Raw genomic sequence first — 20,310 nt, 5'->3', positions numbered from 1 at the left:
TGTTCTGAGCCTGCTTGCTTCTCAGACATGGCATAAGTTGCCATTTGCTTTCTTTGCTCTGAACAGTGCTCTTCTTATGAAAAAGCCAGGTGACACTATTGCACAGAGCACTAGCACATCTGCCAATTTCATTTTCTCAGTTTATTCCAAGTAAAGGCTAACAAATAATGTTGGCAGGTGGCTGAGCTGCTTAGTAATTTCAGTCTGAACGGTAAAACCTGGGGTGCCGTGGCCCTGGTTTCTAAAATCCTGAACAGGGAGCACTTAAATAACTTCACATATCAACAATCATGACCTGAGTATTCATTAAATACTGGAGCAGTCATCCACGTTATGTGGCTTTATTCTGTAAAATGTTACATTATTATCACCAAACAGATGAACAGAGTATAGCAGGCAAAGAGGAAATAATTATTTCAAGTGAGCTTTCATAGTGTTGTTTATTGCCTTTTCAATATAAAGAAGCAAGGTTGGAGTGCAGGTCAGTGGAAGAGCACTTGCCTTGTGTGCATGAGGCCATAGATTTTTGTCCTCTGCATGGGGCGAGGAGGTGGTTTCCTTATTGAAATGAGATCTCTTCACATCGCTGTATGAGCAGAGATGTTTATTTTAGTCTCTCCAACCATTTAAAAGTATTACTGTGAAACTTACAAAGTTCAGCACACGATGACAAACACATTTAGAGTAAAATGAACAGTACTGTGCACTGGCTGAGAAATATTAATTTTTGAATAAACATTACATCTTGTTCATAGTTTGGCTTAAAAATTAACAAGTAAGTAAAATTCAAACAAAATTCTCCCATTGTCTTTCTACAATGTTTTTCTATGCTGTTCCCAGTGCTTGTGAATATTTTAGTATGGAAGTATTTATCTTCTTGATAGCTTGGAATAGTAATTTTAATTTACATAGTTGCTTTCATTTTTAAATGATGGGGTAGACCAGAAGTCTACTTAGAAAGTTCTAAATGATCTTTTCTCTGTAATGGTGTAGAGGTGGGAAGAATAGTTAATAGCATTCAATTTTCTACATATTGAACATTCTTCTGGTAACAAGGTGTTTCTTTAAAGAAAATTACTCCTTTACTCTAGAAGTTTGTCATTTTTCAAGATTCTTTTTAGAATTTTTAATGTGTGTGTAAGAGAGAGTGAAAAAGAGAAAGAGAGCATGCAACTGTACATGCATGTTCATGCACACATGCTTATATGGAGGTGAAAGACAACTCATGGGAGCCAGCTACTTCTTCAACCATGTGGGGACCTGAGGATCAAACTCAGACTGTCATGTTGATGACAGTCAACACCTCTACTCTACTGAGCCATTTCACCTGACCTGGAATCAATCTTTCTTTCTTTCTTTCTTTCTTTCTTTCTTTCTTTCTTTCTTTCTTTCTTTCTTTCTTTCTTTCTTTCTTTCTTTCTTTCTTTTTTCTTTCTTCCTTTCTCTTTCTTTTTCTTTCTCTTTTCTTTCTCTCTCTTTCTCTTTCTTTCTCTCTCTCTCTTTCTTTCTTCCTCTCTTTCATTTTTTTGAGACAGGGATTCTCTGTGTTGCTTTGGCTGTCCCGGAACTCACTTTGGAGACCAGGCTGGCCTCAAACTCACAGAGAACCACCTGCCTCTGCCTCCAAAGTGCTGGGGTTACAGGCATGCACCATCATTGTCCAGCTTAGATTTTTTTCTTAATGTATTTTCATTAAGTAAAGTATAAAGCATATGCCTGTAATAGAAGCCTAAAGCCACACAGAGGAGTGAACACTAGCCAGAAAGTGGGCAGTATCCTAATCCACACTTCCGCCAACTGATGCCTCAGTGAAAAATAGTTAGTTCTTATTTCTGGGCCTCAAGTTTAAAAAGATAAATTATCTCTAACACTCACCATAACTGAAAAGCTTAAACACATCATTTAATTATTTCTTTTTCCTTTATAAGAGAGCATAATGATTTTTATTATAAAAACAGTTTGCTAAGTTTCATCAAATATAAGTTTTCACATTTCCCCATGACTGAGAAATCTATCTTTAAGTGAAAATCACCACCATTCCTATTGATGATCCTTCTTTCTTTCTTAATGGTATAATCTTATATTGAAAACATTGCAGTAGTAAATCTTCAAAATTCAATTTGGTGGTTACTAAGGATATTTTAATTGACAGAAGGAGAATAAAGAAACAACAGAGGATTGAATTTGAATGATATGAAACATGTCAGTTACTCAGGCAGTGTGTATGGGGGGAGACAGGCGGCAGTATCTAAATATTGAATGGGAGTTGAATGAGAATCAAGCTGCTATGACAGTGTTGTTTAAACCTCCAGTATACAAACACTTGACTCATGCACTTTCACTTTGTAATCTGTCCAGGTAACCCAAAGGAGAACCAGTGTAAGGGGAGAGCTCAGTGAGCACCCTAGAAAATAGGAGCTGGGATCACATTCACAGAATACATTTAAGCCCTTTGTAACAGTATTTTATGGTTTGAAGAAGTCACTGGTTGATTGCTAGTTTTAATTTTGGCCTAATTCTTTTCTGCCAAGACTCAGTACAAAACTAATTTTAGCTCTCAAGGTGAATCAGAGTGTGTTGGTGCCCCCTAGAGGGCACTGAGATTCCTGCAGTGAGAAAGCAGCAGGCCCCTTCCAGATGCTGCAGACTGAAAATGGGATCCTTCCCAGAAAAATATTATTTTTAATCCTTAGTTTGAAATGTGCACTCTTATTTTTAATCCCATTTACTAGCAATTAAAGTCTTAGCCATGTGTGATGGCACATATCTCTAAACGCAGCACTTGGGAGGCAGAGGCCGTTAGAGAACAGTTCAAGGCTAGCATAGGCTACTTAGAGAAGTGGTTCTCAACCTGTGGGTCAGTGATCCCCAAAGCTTTCACAGGGGTCCTCTAAAACCATTGAGAAACACAGATTACAATTCATAACAGTAGGAAAATTACAATTATGAAATAGCAATGAAAATAACTTTATGGTTGGGGCTAACATGAGGGGTCACATGCAATAGGAAGGTTGAGAACTACTGAAATAGAGAGTTCTAGGCCTGCCAGAGCTACAGAGTGACACTGTGTCTTAAAAAAAATTAATTATGTTTGTTGTTCGTAATGTATTTTTATTGACATTTTTTTTTTTTAAATTTCTGCTCTGTCCCAATTTTCATTCTCTGCTTTAGAAAATAAATTGGGATGACTTAGCTGCCAAAAAAGTGCCTGCGCCCTTCAAGCCAGTGATCCGGGATGAGCTTGATGTGAGCAACTTCGCTGAGGAGTTCACAGAGATGGACCCTACCTACTCTCCAGCTGCCCTGCCACAGAGCTCTGAGCGCTTGTTTCAGGTAAAGTCCCAGTGCACCAGACATGCTTTAGAAGAAAGGCAGTTTTCCCTGATGAGGTGGTTTGTCAGCATCGGAAAGCCAGGGCTCTGTAATCTTTTCAAGACGAAATGCAAGTCTTCTATCTCCCCCCTCTTCCATAAGATTCCCTGCACTCTGCACATGGTTTGGCTATGAGTCTCGGCATCTGCTTCGATAGTCTGATGGGTAGAGTTTTCAGAGGCCATCAGTGGTAGGCTCCTGTCTTGTTCCCTGTCTTCTCCTGCTTCCAATGTTTGCCCTTCTGAATGGGGATTAAACATCTTCCCTAGGGTCCTCCTTCTTGTTTAGCTTCTTTAAGACTATAGTTAGTATGTTTATCTTATATGGCTAATATCCGCTTATAAGTGAGCATATATCATATGTATCTTTCTGCTTCTGGGTTACCTCACTCAGGATGATCTTTTCAAGTTCCATCCATTTGCCTGCAAATTTCATGATTTCCTTGTTTTTAATTGCTAAGTAGGGGTTTCTGCAGAGACTGATGCATCAACCAAGGACCATGTGTGGAGAGGACCTAGACCCCCTGCTCAGATGTAGCCTATGGGAAGCTCAGTCTCCTTGGGGGTTCTCTAATAGGGGAGCAGGGGACAGTCTCTGGCATGAACTTAGTTGCCTGCTCTTTGATCACCTCCCCATGGTGAGGTAGCCTTACTAGGCCTCAGAGAAAGAGGATCCAGACAATCTTGATGAGAGATCTGATAGGCTAGGGTCAGATAGTAGGGGAGGAGCACCTCCCCAATCAGTGGACTAGGGGAGGGACACATGGGAGGGAGAAGGGAAGAGGGTGGGAGAGGGAGGAGATGAGGGAGGGGCCTATAGCCGGGATACAAAGTGAATAACTTGTAATAAATAAAAATAATATTAGTCATGTTTTTTAAAAGATTAAATGCAGAGATATGTTAAGGTACAATACTGAAGCTTACAGATTGCTAAATAGCAGATTTATTACAGTTTTTATGTGTTTGTTTTAGATTGGGGGGGTTGTTGTTTTTCTGGAGGGATTGGGTTTTTTGTTTGGTTTGGTTTTTGGTTTTTTTGTTTTGTTTTGTTTTGTTTTTGTTTTTTTGAGACAGGAGAAGTTGTAGTTCTAGGACTTTGGTTTTTGTTTGTTTTAGTGGTCTTACGGGGTAGCCCTCTGGAGCTCACTATATAGAGCAGGCTAATCTTGAACTTACAGTGATCACCTGCTTCTGCTTCCCCATTGCTGCAATCAAAGGTATGCACCAAAACAGCCAACCCATGTGTGTTTTTTATGAGGAAGTATTCATTTCATGCTTGAAATTTTGTGTTTGTTGAGGCTCACACTGAAATCATGCTGATTTTTTTTATCCTAATAAAATTTTCAGCTTTATCTGGGCCTTTATCACCAGTAAATAATAAATTATGTGTGCTTTCTAGCTCATTAAGGTCTTGGAACGAAGAGCAGAGATGTAGAGTGCTGTCCAGCCTGCAGGAAGCTCTGGGCTTAGTCTCTAGCTCTGCATGAAACTGGGTGTAGTGGCACTCACCTGTAATCCCAGGGCTCCGGTGGATGAAGGGTTCAGGGTCATCCTCAGCCACACAGGGAATTGAAGGCCAGCTGGGCAAGGTGAGGAATGCTAAGGGAGGGCAGTAGTTGGTGTGAGGAAGCAGGTGTGAGCAAACAACAGCGATGGTGTGATGGTTAGTGTTGTCAGCTTGACAGAGCCTGCAGTTAGCTGAAGAGTCTGAATGAGGGACTGCCTAGATTTGGTTGGCATATGAACATGCCCATGAGAGCGTCTCATAATTGGGTAAACAAAAGTGGGAGGACAGACCCTGAATGTGAGCAGACCAGGGTGGGTGCTGGTCTGAATGAGAAGGAGAAGACAGCACAAGCATTCACCGCCCTCTGCTTCTTGACTCTGGATGCAATGTGGAATGTGGCCAGCTGTCCCCGCTCCTGTCTCTGTGACTCCCGGACAGTGATGGACTGTCAGTGGGAACTGGGAGCTAAAATGAGCACTTTGTTCCCAACATGTTTTTGCAAGAGTATTGTTTAAAGATTTATTTTGTGTGTGTGTGTGTGTGTGTGTGTGTGTGTGTGTGTGTGTGTATGTGTGTGTGCGCTCATACACATGTGGGTGCAAGTCCACAGAGCACATTGGAGAGTGTTGGGTCCCCTGGAGTTGAGCTTACCAGTTACAAGCTGCCTGACGTGGGTGCTGGGAACTGAACTTTGATCCTCTGAAAGAGTAATATGCACTTTTAATCACTGAGCCATCTCTTCACTTTCTATGAGAGTATTTATTTTTGTCATGGTATTTTATCACATCAATATGTGCATATGTGAACATGAAAATGTTATAATGAAACACATTGTTTGTATCTTAACTTTAAAAACTTAAAAAATGCAGATTTTTTTTCCCTTAGGAAAGGTTATCATAGATGTGCTTCTGACCACTGTAAGTGCCTGTAGTGTGGTTTAATCTGGCCATCTAGAGTTTGCCTCTTGCTTATCCTGTCACTGGAGTACATGGCCAACCATGTGTAGGTGTTTGTCGGTAAACTAGTAAATGTCCTAGCTTCCACAGAGTGTCTTTTATCACTCTGGCTTATCATATCATTCTTCCACTGAGCTTATTATTTTTCAGAATCCTATTTTAAGTTTTGTTACTCTAAAAACGTAGAATACAAATCCAATAATTGCTAAATTAGAGATGAGCTTTTATGAAACTTGTTATTTTTCTAGTTTGAAACAGTACTTGGGCCATATTATTTGCTGTATTGACTGTATCTTTTTTGATATCAACTGAGTTCATAAACCAATATTATCAGCAATGCAAAAGGATTACAGGTTTGCATCAGCTTTGGGGCTAGAATAGGAAGGAAGCCTTTCTACCTTTATTTTTGAATTGGTCTAGTTCTGCCAGAAGATGGCATTATCTCCTTCTGAAAAACATTTGCTGTTGAGTTAATGCTATGTTTTGAGTGCAAATAAAATTATCTTCATCTGACCATTTTTTCTGAGAAAAAAAATCACAATCTAAACTGCCTAACTGTGAAACTGCAAATCTTTGTTTTTTACCATTCCTTCTCTTTTTAGGGCTATTCCTTTGTTGCTCCTTCTATCCTCTTCAAGCGTAATGCAGCTGTCATAGATCCTCTTCAGTTCCATATGGGAGTTGAACGTCCTGGAGTAACAAATGTTGCCAGGAGTGCAATGATGAAGGTATATAGGTGTGGTTGCCTCAGTGATGGATTTGTGGTTTCTTTGAATGTTTAGATACCGATTGATGTCTTAAGTCTAGTAAATTTGCTAGATTATCATTCAACTGAAGGACAACTTTAGAAAATTAATAAGTGGAAATAGCAGTGTTTTCCCTAGAGGATTCTTAACATCAATGTTTATGAGCTCCTTTTTACCATGATAGAGGACAGTACATCTTGAACAAATGTATGGATAAAAATATAGATATACTAAATATTTTAATGATTAAACATAATTGCATTCAAATCTGTTAACAATTTCATGTTAATTTACAGCTTTACATATCCTTTGTGTATTGCTACCAGCCTTTTATTAAATTAAGTGATGTTGATCTTTTATCAGGACTCACCATTCTATCAACACTATGACCTAGATCTGAAGGACAAACCTTTGGGAGAAGGAAGTTTTTCAATTTGCAGAAAGTGCGTACACAAAAAAACTAACCAAGCATTTGCCGTCAAAATAATCAGCAAAAGGTATGAGCAGTCTTAGCAGTCTTTCTTGGGTGTTTATACTACTTTAAAAGTTCTGTAAGTTATGAAGAAGGAAATCAACTATATATTGCAAGGCGTTTTACACACCAAGCTTAGCCATTTACTGCATTAGCTGATTCTGACACTACTTCTAGCACTAATCTTTTCTGATGAATTAATCAATTCTGGACAAATGATAATCTGTTATATTTTATATGAAAACTGTCTTGTGGTAATGATATATTTAATCAGATTTGCTTGGTGACTTCTTTTAGCTGAGTATTTGAAATCAAAATTGTTTAGCAAGCCTCCTGATAGCTTTGAGAACAGCCAGATAGTTGTTCTGCTAGCGGGATGTTACCATTACCAAATTGTTAGGCAAGAAGAGCATACATTTCTTTGTGTGACTGGCTCGCTTCTGACTCAGAGGGAATAATTTTCTTAAAATAAAAAGTTTTACTTTTCTGGTGGGCAGTATGATTCATTACTTTTGTGGAATCTCATTTTGATACTTTGACACAAGTATTCTGAATACACTGTAAATAAAAACAATTAGGCATGGTGGTGCACTGATGTGAAAATTCACTTCATTGGAAGAGACGTGTAGATGTTCATTTTTTGATTTTGTAGAATGGAAGCCAATACTCAGAAAGAAATAACAGCTCTGAAACTCTGTGAAGGACACCCCAACATTGTGAAGCTACATGAAGTTTTCCATGATCAGGTATTTCATAGACTCCCTTGTCCCATGCACATGGACTAGTTCGTATACAGGATTCAAACTTCTCACCAGTTTTATTGGTGCTGCTGAGAATCAGGACCATGTACTACCCCCTAGCATCTAGGAAGCAGAGAGAAACTCACACACACTCTTACCTCTGGATCAGTTCATCCTTTCACTTCAACTTGCCTCCATCCTTCGCTGCCATATTGACATGGGTAGATGTCAGAGGGGCAAGTACTCAATATGCCACTGTCACCAATTGCAGTGTGCTTATGGTGAATGCCGTTGCCACCCGCCATCACTTAACTGCTGCATATCAGCACTTGGTGATTTAAGCCTTCACCATTCTTTTCACTCCCAGCATCACACAGACTCTTATGGCCAGTTGCTGCAAGCTAAAAAACAAACAGGAAGCAAAAAGACAAAGATGTTGCCTTTCATCTTGGTCCAGGTGGTGACATCTGCTAAGCCTTCAGGACAGGTCCTTCTATGCTCTCTTCTACTCTCAGTTCTGCTTTTCAACAGAAGTCTCACATGGAAGCCTGTCACTTGGACATGGGAGAAGTATCGCTCTGGCTGGTCCATAGCACCTCTAAGCTCCTTCCAGTGCCTGAAAATACTGTATTTCCGTATCTTTTTCTCTGACACTGGACTTCAACAAGCCTTTAATTAACTTTGCTGTCGTAGAGGAGGCAAGTTCATAGCCTGGTTTTTATGTCAGGTAACAAACAATTTGGTAGCAAACAAATTGGTATCATCTTCTCCTTTCTCTGGTTCTCATAAGCAAGACCTCTTGAAAATACTCTCTTTTCTCCTCCACTGCCTTCTACCTCATTGACCTACTCAAATTTTCATCTGAGCAGTGAGTCCCTTGTCCATTCAAGATGCACACTGAAAGACAATGTTTTGTTGATGCAAACACAGAGAAAACTCACCTAGCAATCATGAAACTGCTGGCTGGCCTTCGACACCCCATCTGTGACCCTAAGTGTATCTCAGCCCAAACATTGGATCTTGAAACTTCTGACTAATGTCTCAAGAACTCTATCACAGCCAGTTACTGTGGTACACGCCTGTAATCCCAGCACTTTGGGAGGCAGAGGCAGGTGAAGATCTGAATTTGAGGCCAGCCTGGTCTACAAAGTGAGTCCAGGAGAGCCAAGGCTACACAGAGAAAGCCTTTCTCAAAAAACAAAAACAAACAAACAAAAAAAACCTCTATCCCTAGTTTTTTAAATTTCATGTTACAAGTTGATTATTGGCAACTTTTAAGTTCAAGAGGCATTAGAACAGAAATTTTCTTATGATATAATGCTACATGTATTAGTATATGTTGTATACTATACTACATGTAGTAGTATAGATATAATAATTCTGCTCTGCACTTTAGTTTTTCTCATGATAGCTGATCCTCATATCTATACAGTCTATTTTCAAGTAGTGGTGATGTTAATTAAGAGTGGATCTTCAGCCTTTGGCTGTACAGTGTTGCAGGTCACTTTGTGTGCTGTGATCTCTTTTACATCCTCTGTGTATTCCTAAGTGCTGCTATAACAAATTAGCACAAACTTAATATCTTCTCTATTGAAACAATGAATGGAGATTGGTAGTCTGTAATCAGGTGTGCTGATTTACACTCAAGGAGTAGACAGAGCTGGCTCCATGTGGAGACTCCAAGGCTCAACTTGTGTGCTTGACTCTTCGCTTCTGGAAGCTACTCATTTTCTTTGTCTTGTTGCCCTTCTATGCAGTACTCTAATGTCTTGATTCCATAGTCTAATCTCATACCTTAGGTGCTGATGAATAATTCAGGGTAATCATCCCATCTCAAGATTCTTAATCAGGTGCTCTGGAGAGATGTCTCAGTGGTTAAGAGCACTGTCTGCTCTTCCAGAGGCCCTGGGTTCAATTCCCAGTATTCGTCTCACAACCATCTATAATTGTAGTCCCATGGGATCCAGTGTCCTCTTCTGATGTGCAGACACATATTCAGACAACACACACACATATACATGCATACATACATACATCTTTTTTTAAAAAAAGAATCTTAATCATGGGCTGAGCATGGTGGCACACAATCCCAGCCAGAAGAGACAGAGACAGATAGTCCTCTTAAATTCAAGGCCTGCCTGATCTACATAGTGAGACCCTGTCTCAAAAAAAGAAAAAAAAAAAAAAAAAGCAACAGCGATAAAAGAACCTTACTTATGACTACAAAGTCCCTTTTGCCATTTATGATAAGAAACACAGGTTTAGAGGTTAGGATTTGTCATCTGGAGGCATCACTCAAGGTGCCACCTGTAGCTTGTCTTACCACCAGACTTTATTGATAAGGGTCCTAGAATTTATACAGGGAAACGACATCCTGTGATTGTTCTTTGATATCTTCTGGGCTGTTCTCTTTCATAGAGATAATGCAAAATGTAGTGGATTTCTAACAGTATTGAATCAAAATAATGACCTCAGAGTCAAAACAATTGTTCTAAAAGAAACATTTGCTGGGCATTGCATGCCTGTAATCCCAGCACTCTTGGAGGAGAAGCAGGCAGATCACTGTGAGTTCTAGGCTACTCTGGTCTACAAAGCCAGTGCAGGACAGCCAAGGCCACACACAAAGAAACCCTGTCGCAGGAAAAAAAAAATCCACAGTGAGTCACAGATATTTGCAGTAAATATCCACAGAAATCCTGTAATTAATCGTCGAGCCCTACATTTATCAAGCACTGCCTTTCTTTCCAGGGAAACTTCACATTAGCTGAGTGGCGGCAGTTGCACGTACCGCTACTTAAAATCCCCTAGATTACTGTCAGCTCAGCTCCCAGCCTAAATGTGAAAATGCAGAAACTCAGAGTTAGAGCAGAGTTCAAAAGAAAGGAAATGAGGTAAAGGAAAAGATTGTGAAGATTTTGCTGAAATACTTGGAATTTTTATCTTTGCCAAAATAGGATTCTAAAAAGCCACATTATCCTTTAACTCTTTGCTCTAAATACAGAGCTTGTTATAGGTTGCTTCAGCAAGGGATTATTTAGATTTACTGATTACTAAAATGCTGGAACACATGTGCTCCCTTTCAGTAAGGCCCTACGTTATTCTTTCTTCTTCTCCCCTTTCTAGCTTCATACATTCCTTGTGATGGAGCTTCTGAACGGGGGAGAACTGTTCGAGCGCATCAAGAAAAAGAAGCACTTCAGCGAGACTGAGGCGAGCTACATCATGCGGAAGCTTGTCTCGGCTGTGAGCCACATGCATGATGTTGGGGTAGTGCACAGAGACCTGAAACCTGAGGTGGGCCAGTGTGAGCTCTTACCATTCAGCCCGCTCTCAGTGTTAGCTAGTCCTCACGTAGCCGCCAGGCTTTAGGGGGCAGCTTTTTCTCTGGTGCCAGTAAGTAAATACTGGAAGATATGTTTCTTAGGGTTTTTTTTTTCTTTCTCTTCTCTTTTCTGTGTCAGTCTAAAATAAATTCGTCCTTTTTTTTCCATCTTGCCAGCTGATCATCTTGAGGTTATATTTGTAAGTGTGAGAGCCTTTTATGGGAAAAATGCTTCATGCAACAGTTGTATCCTAAAAATAGCGATGGAAATTTTTGTAGCAAAAAAATAATAGCCCTGCTATATGTATTCCGTCTTGGGTGGGGAGGGTGGTAGTTGTTTGATAGTGTATTTTGAAACCTTATTTTTAACATTTTTTTAATCAAATTGATAGCTCCTAAACAATACTGTATGTAATTCTGTTCTACATAGTTACACATGAGGCACTTTTTTGGTTTAATAAGCTATCTTCACTATCTCTCTATCTGTGCTTTTGTATGCTCATGCACTGTGGTATTTATAGACCTGGAGAGCAATGCAGAGCAACAGCCTTTTAAATTTCTTTCAGAAGGTTAATGAAGGTTTTTAACTCAGAATTATCCCCTTTTAGTATCAAAAATGTGAAAATTCCTCCCTTTCTAAAAGCAAGTAATAATGAAACTTGAAAAACAAAAACCAATGACTGAAAAAAAAGATCATCCTTTACCATATGAGAAATTGTATATATATATGCCCAAAATAGGACATTATTTTTAGTTCCCATGTGATTATAATATATTTTCAAGTATATTTAAAATATTAATGGGTTTGATGTTCCTTTTTTATTAAACCAAAAAGAATATTTCGATAAAATCAATTTTTTATCATGTGCTTAAATTATTAGAAGGTGTTTAAAAGCTGGGCAGTGGTGGCACACACCTTTAATCTCAGGTGTTACAAGGCAGAGGCAGGTGTATCTTCAGAGATACAAGGCCAGCCTGGTCTGCAAATTGAGTTCCAGCCAGGGCTACACAGAGAAACTCTGTCTCAAAAAAAACCAAACAAACAAAAAAGATGTTTTAAAAATAGAAATACATGCATTCAAATACACAATCATCTCTCTGTATCTATGGAGGACTGGTCCCCAGATCCCCTGCAGATGTCAAAGGTATCAAGTCTCTTACGTAAAATGTGTATTATTGTCACATAACCTACATGATCCTTTTATATACTTTAATTCCTCTCTCTAGATTACTTATGATATCTATAAGCAACAAACATGTAAATAGTTATGATACTGTATATTTTAGGTAATCATCACAAGAAAAAAAGTCTTTGAATTTTTCTATACGATTTTTGGAGGGTTTGGGGTTTTTTGTTTTTGTAGTTGGTTTTTGCGGGGGTTGTTTTTTTTTAAGTTTCCAGTCCACGGTTGGTTGAACCCTCAGTTGTGGTCCTCAGTAAAACAGAAGGCTGGTTACAATTGGTTTTCTCCTTTAAAGGTTTAAATTTCTGTGAGTACTTTCTATCACTGTTCTTCCCATTGCTAGTAATTAATCAGAATGGGCTTGCATCTTATGGACTTGCAACTATGACAGCTCCCGCTCCACTTCCTTCACTGTAGTTCTCACTCTCCTACGTAACACCCACTGAAAACATGGTGCTCTGTGCCTTGGAGATTAGCTGTCTATTTTTAAATGTGAAAGCACACCACTTAAATGTTTGCTTGATAGACAAGGAACAAGCATGTAGTTTTTAATGGAAAAGATCTGTTCCATGACTGTATAGAACTCATTTTCACATGTTTTATTCTTTGATAACTGGCCATCTGTCATCTCATGAGTCTCAAATGAGGCACATGTCCTCTGCAGCAGAATTTAAATTTGTCTACTTACTTTCCTGATAAAAAGATACTTCTACTTCTGTAGCTGGAAATGAAGCAGAATTGTTGGATCATACAGCATGTTCCACCAGCATTTTATTCCTAAACTAGGTTTTAGGAAACTGAAAGTGTACCTTTGAACTAACATTTTCCTAACCATAGCTCTCACTTTGACTTTTAAATGGCAGAGTATATTATTTCCAAACTAAAAGTTTAATCCCTTTGCTATGCAGCATTTTAGTTCTGACTATTTTTGGTAGATGGTTAGATGACATTCGTTTTCTGCAATAGACATAACTCTTAAGTTCTAGGTGATAATCAGACAAATTTAGAAGCTGGATGACATTCTTTGTAGGCTGCTTTGTAGTCTTCATATTGATCCTCTTAAAAGATTAAGACAAGTTCTATATGTGATAGTATTTTCAGGCAGACATTGAAATGAGGATAGAAGTGGATCAGCCATTACTTCGTCCCGTTTCTGATCATACACGCCCCCCACGTAGAACTGTCCTGACACTTCACTTTTTACCTTGGGGCAGGAGATAGGAAGTCAGTGTGCTCTAATCTTACATATTCTGTAATAGGAAGAATGGATTAAAGTCGTCAGTTTAAACTGAATGCCCTGCTCCTTTGATTTCTCCAAGAAGCAGGACCAAGGAATTCCTTCATTAGCCTTAGGGGACTAAACTAGTCCCCTAAGGTTTATTTCTAGAACCTAGGCAGACCCTGTGGAGATGGAGCTGAACATGCTTCCTATAAGATCTGTAGTACAGTGCCCGGCACTGCAGAGAGCCTTAGGCGTAATTGCTGAAGGACAGATACCTCCCAGGAAAACACCCGTGAGCTGTGATTTAAGTTATCAAAAATTTAAGAAAACTGTTATATTTTTCTTTCTTTTCTTTCACTCTCACTTCATCCTCTCTTTCTTTTACCTAAGCTTATGTTTTTTTCTTTTTTAGAATTTCCTAAGTGAGTACTGTAGTTACCTCAGTTCCACTTGCCTTCTCTCCACTCCAGCCACCATGTCTCCTTTACTCCCTCTCTGGCTGTTTCCGAGGGTTTGCCCTTGGAGAAGACTGATTTTTCCCTTTGTGGGCAGTCATTCATGGCTTGTAGCTCTTCATCTAAGGCTAGCTAGGGCTTTGTAAGATTTCTGTCCTCTACACTGGAGTATCAACTGGTGGTATCCCTGCTGGTCTTGTTTAGACAACCAGATTGTTACAGCCTCATGGGTACAGCTCCCTGACATATACAGAAGACTATCTCACAGCAAATATCCTGATCTTCTGGCTCTCAACAATCTTCCCACTCCTTTTCTGTGATGTTTCCTGAGCCTTAGATGTAGGAAGAGTTGTGTTATAAAACTATCAATTGAAGATGAGTACTCCCTTGGGTCAATGTTCTCTTTATTTTAACCTTTTGTAAATTTCTGCCATGGTCTCTGACTTCTGTAAAAATGAACTTCTTAGCTGGGCATGGTGGCACATACCTTTAATCCCACCATTCAGGAGGCAGAGACAGGCATATCTCTGTGAATTTGAGATCTCAGCCTGATCCACATATTGAGTTTCAAGCCAGCCAGGCTTGCATCAGAGTCAGATGCTGTCTCAACAGAAAGAATATTTGTGTGTGTGTGTGTGTGTGTGTGTAAGAGAGAGAAAGAGAGAGAGAGAGAGAGAGAGAGAGAGACTTTGATGAGAAGTGAGAGCTATTCATATCTAAGGATATAAGGATTTAGGAAGCAATAAGAATTCCTCTGACATAAACTGATTGGCCTGCTCTTTGATCACCTCCCCCTGAGGGGGAAGCAGCCTTACCAGGCCACAGAGGAAGACAGTGCAGCCACTCCTGATGAGATCTGATAGACTAGGATCAGAAGGAAAGGGAGGAAGACCTCCCCTATCAGTGGACTTGGGGAGGGGCATGCGTAAAGAAGGGGGAGGGAAGGTAGGATTAGGAGGGGAAGAGGGAGGAGTTTATGGGGGGATACAAAGTGAATAAAGTATAATTAATAAAAGTTAAAAAAATATTTTATTAAAAAAAAGATTTCCATTGATTTAGGAATGAGTCATTAGTGGGTTCCTCTCTAGGGCCCTTAACCAGCCGTAGTAGTTGACTAAAGTTACAGTATCAACCAGAATTCCCTCCAGTTGACTTGGCCTTAAGACCAATTAGTTATCCCCAAGATATAAATGCCACTATTGCATACCTCGCCATGCTAGTCATTATTGTGATTCACAGGCATTACAGATGTGTAGAACTGCTGATTATTTTTCTCCCTTGGCAGTTTGAACATCAGTTTGAATACTATGAGAACATTTCCTTAGGAGGAGACTTCCATGTCAGTTTCAGCCCAATTCCTCTAAGTCCTGTGTCTGAAGTTGTAGTATCGTCAGCAGTAGTCTTAAAGTGCCAAGGTCAATGGCAGTAGTCTATGATTTGGAAGTCTGTTGGACTCCTGTTACCAACAAGTGGAAGGGAGGTTTTCTGTGCAGTGCACTGGGTTTTTGCTAGTATTTGGCTTTTAGAGTAGATCATTATCACCCAAGTGGTAAAGCTTTTTCACACATATACACTTATATATGGGTTTTGTTTGGTTTTTGGAGACAGGGTTTTTCTCTGTAGCCCTGGCTGTGCTGGAACTCATTCTGTAGACCAGGCTGGCCTCGAACTCAGAAATCTGCCTGCCTTTGGGATTAGAGGTGTGTACCCCCAGTACCTGGCAGAATCTTAAGTCTTTTTTTGTGTGTGTGTATTTTTTTGTTTAATTTTGTGTGTGTTGATTGGTGTTTTGCCTGCATATATGTCTGCGTGAGGACATCAAATCCCCTGGAACTGGAGTTACAGACAGTTGTGAGTTGCCATATGGGTGCTGGGAATTGAACCCATATGATTCAACCAATGCTTTTAACTACTGAGCCGCCTCTCCAGCCCCTGTATATGTATTTTTTGAAAAACATGTTTTCCTATAGCTTTTCTAATTGTTTTTAGTGTTCTTTATCCTTCCCTCCCTCTGTGTATTGCACATTTTTTTCCCTCCTCAGATAAACTCCCCTCCCCATTTTTTCTTACTTCCTTCTCTATAACAATCCTACTACCTCTTCTCTAGAGCTACTCTACCCTAGCCCTGTTTTACCTCCTACTTTCTGCAGTTACTCCAGCTTGTATAGTCACATCTAAAAATTTGGAGCTAGGAACCTCAGAGGAGAGAGGTTATCTCAATATATTTTCTAGTTCTGTCCATTTACCTAAAAATTTTATGATTTCATTTTTCTTTACCACTGAATAGAATTTTGTAATTATATGTATATCACATTTTCATTATCCATTCATCAGTTGAAGGACATTAAGGATGTTTTCACTTCCTGACTATTGTAAATAGGATGGCAATGGCGTGGCTGAGCAAGTTACCATAACACATCATTAGATTTTGTGTGTGTGTGTCTTTGTTGTTGCTGTTTATTTTGGTGGGTTTTTTTATTTTATATTGAAAAAAAATTTTATATTATATATTCTGATTATAGTTACCACTCCCCCATTTTCACCCCACCTCCCAGTCAAATCTACACCCTTTCTCTCTCATTAGAAAACAGACTAACAAGCAGAGGCAGGTGGATCGCTGTGAGTGTGATGCCAGCCTGGTCTACAAAGCAAGTCCAGGATACCCAAGGCTACACAGAGAAACCCTGTCTCAACAACCCCACCCAACCCCACCCCACCCCACCCCAAAAAAGAAAAAAGTAAAGAGACAGACATCTGAGAAAGAGAGAGAGAGAGAGAGAGAGAGAAAGAAAGAAGAAAGAAAAAGAAAGAGACAGACATCTGAATAAAAAAATAATAATAATAATGTAAAAATTAACAAAGTAGACTAGGACAAAACAAACAGCAAAAAAAGAACCAGAGAAGAAACACATTTAGACACAGAGATACACAGATATTGGTAAACAATTTTAACTTGATTTGTACATTCTTGAGCATGAACTTTGGAGTTGTACTGTCAAAGGGTTAGACGGGCCTGGAGGTTTTTCTTCCTTTTATCAATGAAATATCAAATGTTCTTTATTTCAACTATATTAGTAAGAACGTAAATGATTTTCCAGAACTGGAACCATTTAATCACTGTAAGAGCTTAACACTGGCTAAAGACAAAATAATCAGATTCACTTGCTGGGTCACATTGTGGTACTTGTTTGATACACTGATTTAAACTGTCTGCATCAATACAGTGACCAGCATGCACTAAGCATGTAAGGAATGCAGAAGTATTGCAGGGAGGCTTAGCAGTAGGGCCTTGAGTGAAGGAATGATTGAAAATAATACTTTGAGTATTGGAAGCAGATCTCTGAATATCAGAATATTATCTGTTTTAGCAAAATTACTTCTGAATATAATACAGATCACTGTTTTTATTAATAGACTATAGTGGATACATGTTTATTTATGTGTTGTTTTTTTTTTATATTGGGTGTGGTATTCGCCTGTGAAGATGCAAGCAAAAGCCAGATGAGGACACTTGGTGTCTGTACCTTATTCCCTTAAGGCAGGGTATCTTACTCAGCCTTGGAGCTATGTTAGTGACCAGCAAGCTTCACCTCCCATAGAGCTGAGATTATATGTGCACATATTGGTAACATCGATTTTTTAATGTAGGTGCTAAGGATTTTAACTCAAGTCCTTATGCTTGCACAGCAAACATCTACCCACTGAGCCATTTCTCTAGTCCCTCATTTACTGTTTTATTCAGCAGTCCCTTCAGAGATATTGTGGTCTTGATTCCACAGTAAAGTAAATATTACAGTAAAGCTAATCACAATTTCTTTTCTTTCCTGGTGCCCATAAAGTTATATTTGTACTGTATGGTGTTGAGTATGAAATAGCAGTATACCTTTTAAACAATGTACAGACTTTAAATTTTTGTTACGGTTGTTGAGCCATTCTAGTGATCATTTGAGCTTTCAGTGAGTCCTGATAATTTTGCCCAAAGGTGATCTGTTGCTGCAGGAATTGATTAAGCCTTTCATGAAAGATTTCTCGGTAGCATGTTAATAGCATGCTACCCATAGTAGAACTTTCATCAGAATTGGAACCCAGCTTTTCAAACCCTCCCACGGCTTTACCAACTGAGTTTGTGTGGTATTCTAAAACCATTGTTTTAGAATGTCATTTCAACATGTTTACTATATCTTGACCACAGCAGACACCATCTCATGAAACTACTCTCTTGTTCCAACTTCTCATGCTCTAAGGTTTTACTGTGAGTCTGCAGCAATTCAGGCACATCTTCATCTTCTGCTGCTATGACAGTTCTCTTGCTATTTCTACCACATCTGATTTTACTTCCTCCACTGAAGACTTGACCTGTCAGGATCATCCATGAGGCTTAGGATTGACTTATTGCAAACCCCGTTAGTCGATATTTTTATTTTTGAAATCACAAGTGTTTTCTTAATGATATCTGGGACAGTGAATCTTTTCCAGAAGGCTTTCAGTTTATTTTTCTCTGATCCATCAGGATTGTGATCTATAATAGCTATAACCTTAAGTGTTTGTCTTAAATAAAGACTTGAATGCCTAAAAGACAGTCGACACAGGGACTGCCAAATGGGAGTTGTGTTAGCAGACACTTGTTTGATGTACCTCTTCAGTGGAGCTCCTGGGAGAACCATTACATTGTCAAGGAACATCAGTATTTTGAAAGGGGTCTTTCTCTGAGCAGGTAAATGTTCAGTGAACCATGTTGTAAATACAAGTGCTGTCATCAAGGCTCTGTTGGCCCATTTAAGCACTGAGGCAGAGTATATTTTAATTCTTAAGGCACTAGGATTCTCAAAATGGCAAATGAACAGTGACTTCAGCTTAACGTCTTCAGCTGTGTGCTCCTCTATCAGGAACACCACCTTGTCCTTTGCAGCTCTGAAGCCAGGCATTGTTGAGTTTACTCTCCAGTTTTGAAGAACTGGTTGGTGTCTCTGACTTCTCAGTGAGCTCAGCTGCTATTCTGGATGACTTGCTGCAGCTTTCATGTCAGCAGTACCTGCTGCTTCAGCCTTCATGTCTTGTTCTGAAAATGACTCTACTCCTACAAACCTTAGGAACTAACTCTGCTTACTAACTTTAAACTTTTCTTCTACAGCCGGCTCACCTCTCAGTCTTTACAGAATTTAAGGCCTTGCTTCTGGATTAGTAAGGGAATGCTGTAGCTGGTTTGATCTATCCAGAGTTTCTCCATGTGAACAAGGCCTTTTGTTTTTTATCATTTATGTATTCACTGGCATTATGCTTCTAATTTCCTTCAATAACTTTGACTTTGCTTTCATAACTTAGCTAAGTGGCTCACTTGCCTCTGCTGTCTGTCTGTTCTACCTGCCTTCCTCACTGAACTTCATCACTTCTTTTAAAGTGAGGAATATGTGACTCTTCCTTTCATTTGGCCACTTTATAGGGCTATTGATTGACCTAATTTCAGTATTGTGTCCCAGGGATTAGATTGTCCTGAGTAAAGAGACAGTTGGAAGACATCTGTCCAGTGATACTATCAACACATATGATTATTGATTAAATTCATTATCATGTATGCAATTCATGGTCCCCAATCAGTGACAATAAAGTTGCAATACTAATAGCAAATATTACTAGTCACTGGGGCTGGAGAGATGGCTCAGTGGTTAAGAGTGCTTGTTGCTCTTCCATATGACCCAGGTTCCATTTCCAGCACTCACAACCTTCTGTAACTACAGTTTTAGAGGATCCAACCCATTCTTATGGCTTCTGAAGGACCAGGCACAGACACTCATGGAGGCAAAACATTCATATACATAAAAAAGTAAGCAATTCTAATCTCTAATCTGGTTGGTGTCTCTGACTTCTCAGTGAGAAGTCAGATTAAAGATCACTGGTTATATAAATGTAATAGTAATGAAGCTTGACATTGTGAAAAGTACCCAAATTCGACAGGCACAGGATAAGCACATCCTGTTGAAAAACTGTGTTGAAAGGTTTCTTTGGCATGGGGCAGGCACAAACCTGTTTTAAAAGGACAGTCTAATAAAATTATTTATACTTGTATTTTTGTGTGCCAGGCCCTGAGGACAGCATCATAAATGAAGTGGACACAGAGTCCCTGCCCTTACATAATTATGGTCTGACAGGGACCAGAACATTCAGCTAAAAATAGAGAGATGATAAGTGCCCTAAAGGAAAACTAAAACATGATGGGAGAAAAAAGGGGAAACTGGTGCTTCAGTTTGGTGGGATGGTTAGGGCAGCATCTGTAAACAGAGTGAGTATACAGCAGTCAGGCAAGTGCAAGTGAGATGGTAGAGGAAGTGGAATACAAA

The 20,310-nt window shown here is 39.3% G+C and overlaps 1 protein-coding gene across 3 annotated transcripts in view; it reads left to right on the top strand.

Annotated features, from left to right (window-relative positions):
- Rps6ka5 (ribosomal protein S6 kinase A5) overlaps positions 1-20,310 on the top strand; it is a 185,651-nt gene that overhangs the window by 140,695 nt on the left and 24,646 nt on the right. For 2 of the 3 annotated variants that reach the window (XM_060388047.1, XM_060388049.1), the window contains exons 9-13: positions 3,172-3,333; positions 6,437-6,562; positions 6,944-7,077; positions 7,705-7,798; positions 10,916-11,086. In XM_060388047.1, the coding sequence (XP_060244030.1) occupies positions 3,172-3,333; positions 6,437-6,562; positions 6,944-7,077; positions 7,705-7,798; positions 10,916-11,086 (687 nt within the window). The remainder of the gene's footprint in view (positions 1-3,171; positions 3,334-6,436; positions 6,563-6,943; positions 7,078-7,704; positions 7,799-10,915; positions 11,087-20,310) is intronic. The other variant, XM_060388048.1, reaches the window with a different exon arrangement.

This window comes from Meriones unguiculatus, chromosome 7, assembly GCF_030254825.1.
Source record: "Meriones unguiculatus strain TT.TT164.6M chromosome 7, Bangor_MerUng_6.1, whole genome shotgun sequence".
NCBI classification, from domain to species: domain Eukaryota; kingdom Metazoa; phylum Chordata; class Mammalia; order Rodentia; family Muridae; genus Meriones; species Meriones unguiculatus.
Note: the sequence above shows the minus strand (reverse complement) of the source record. Positions and strands in the feature narration are given on the sequence as shown.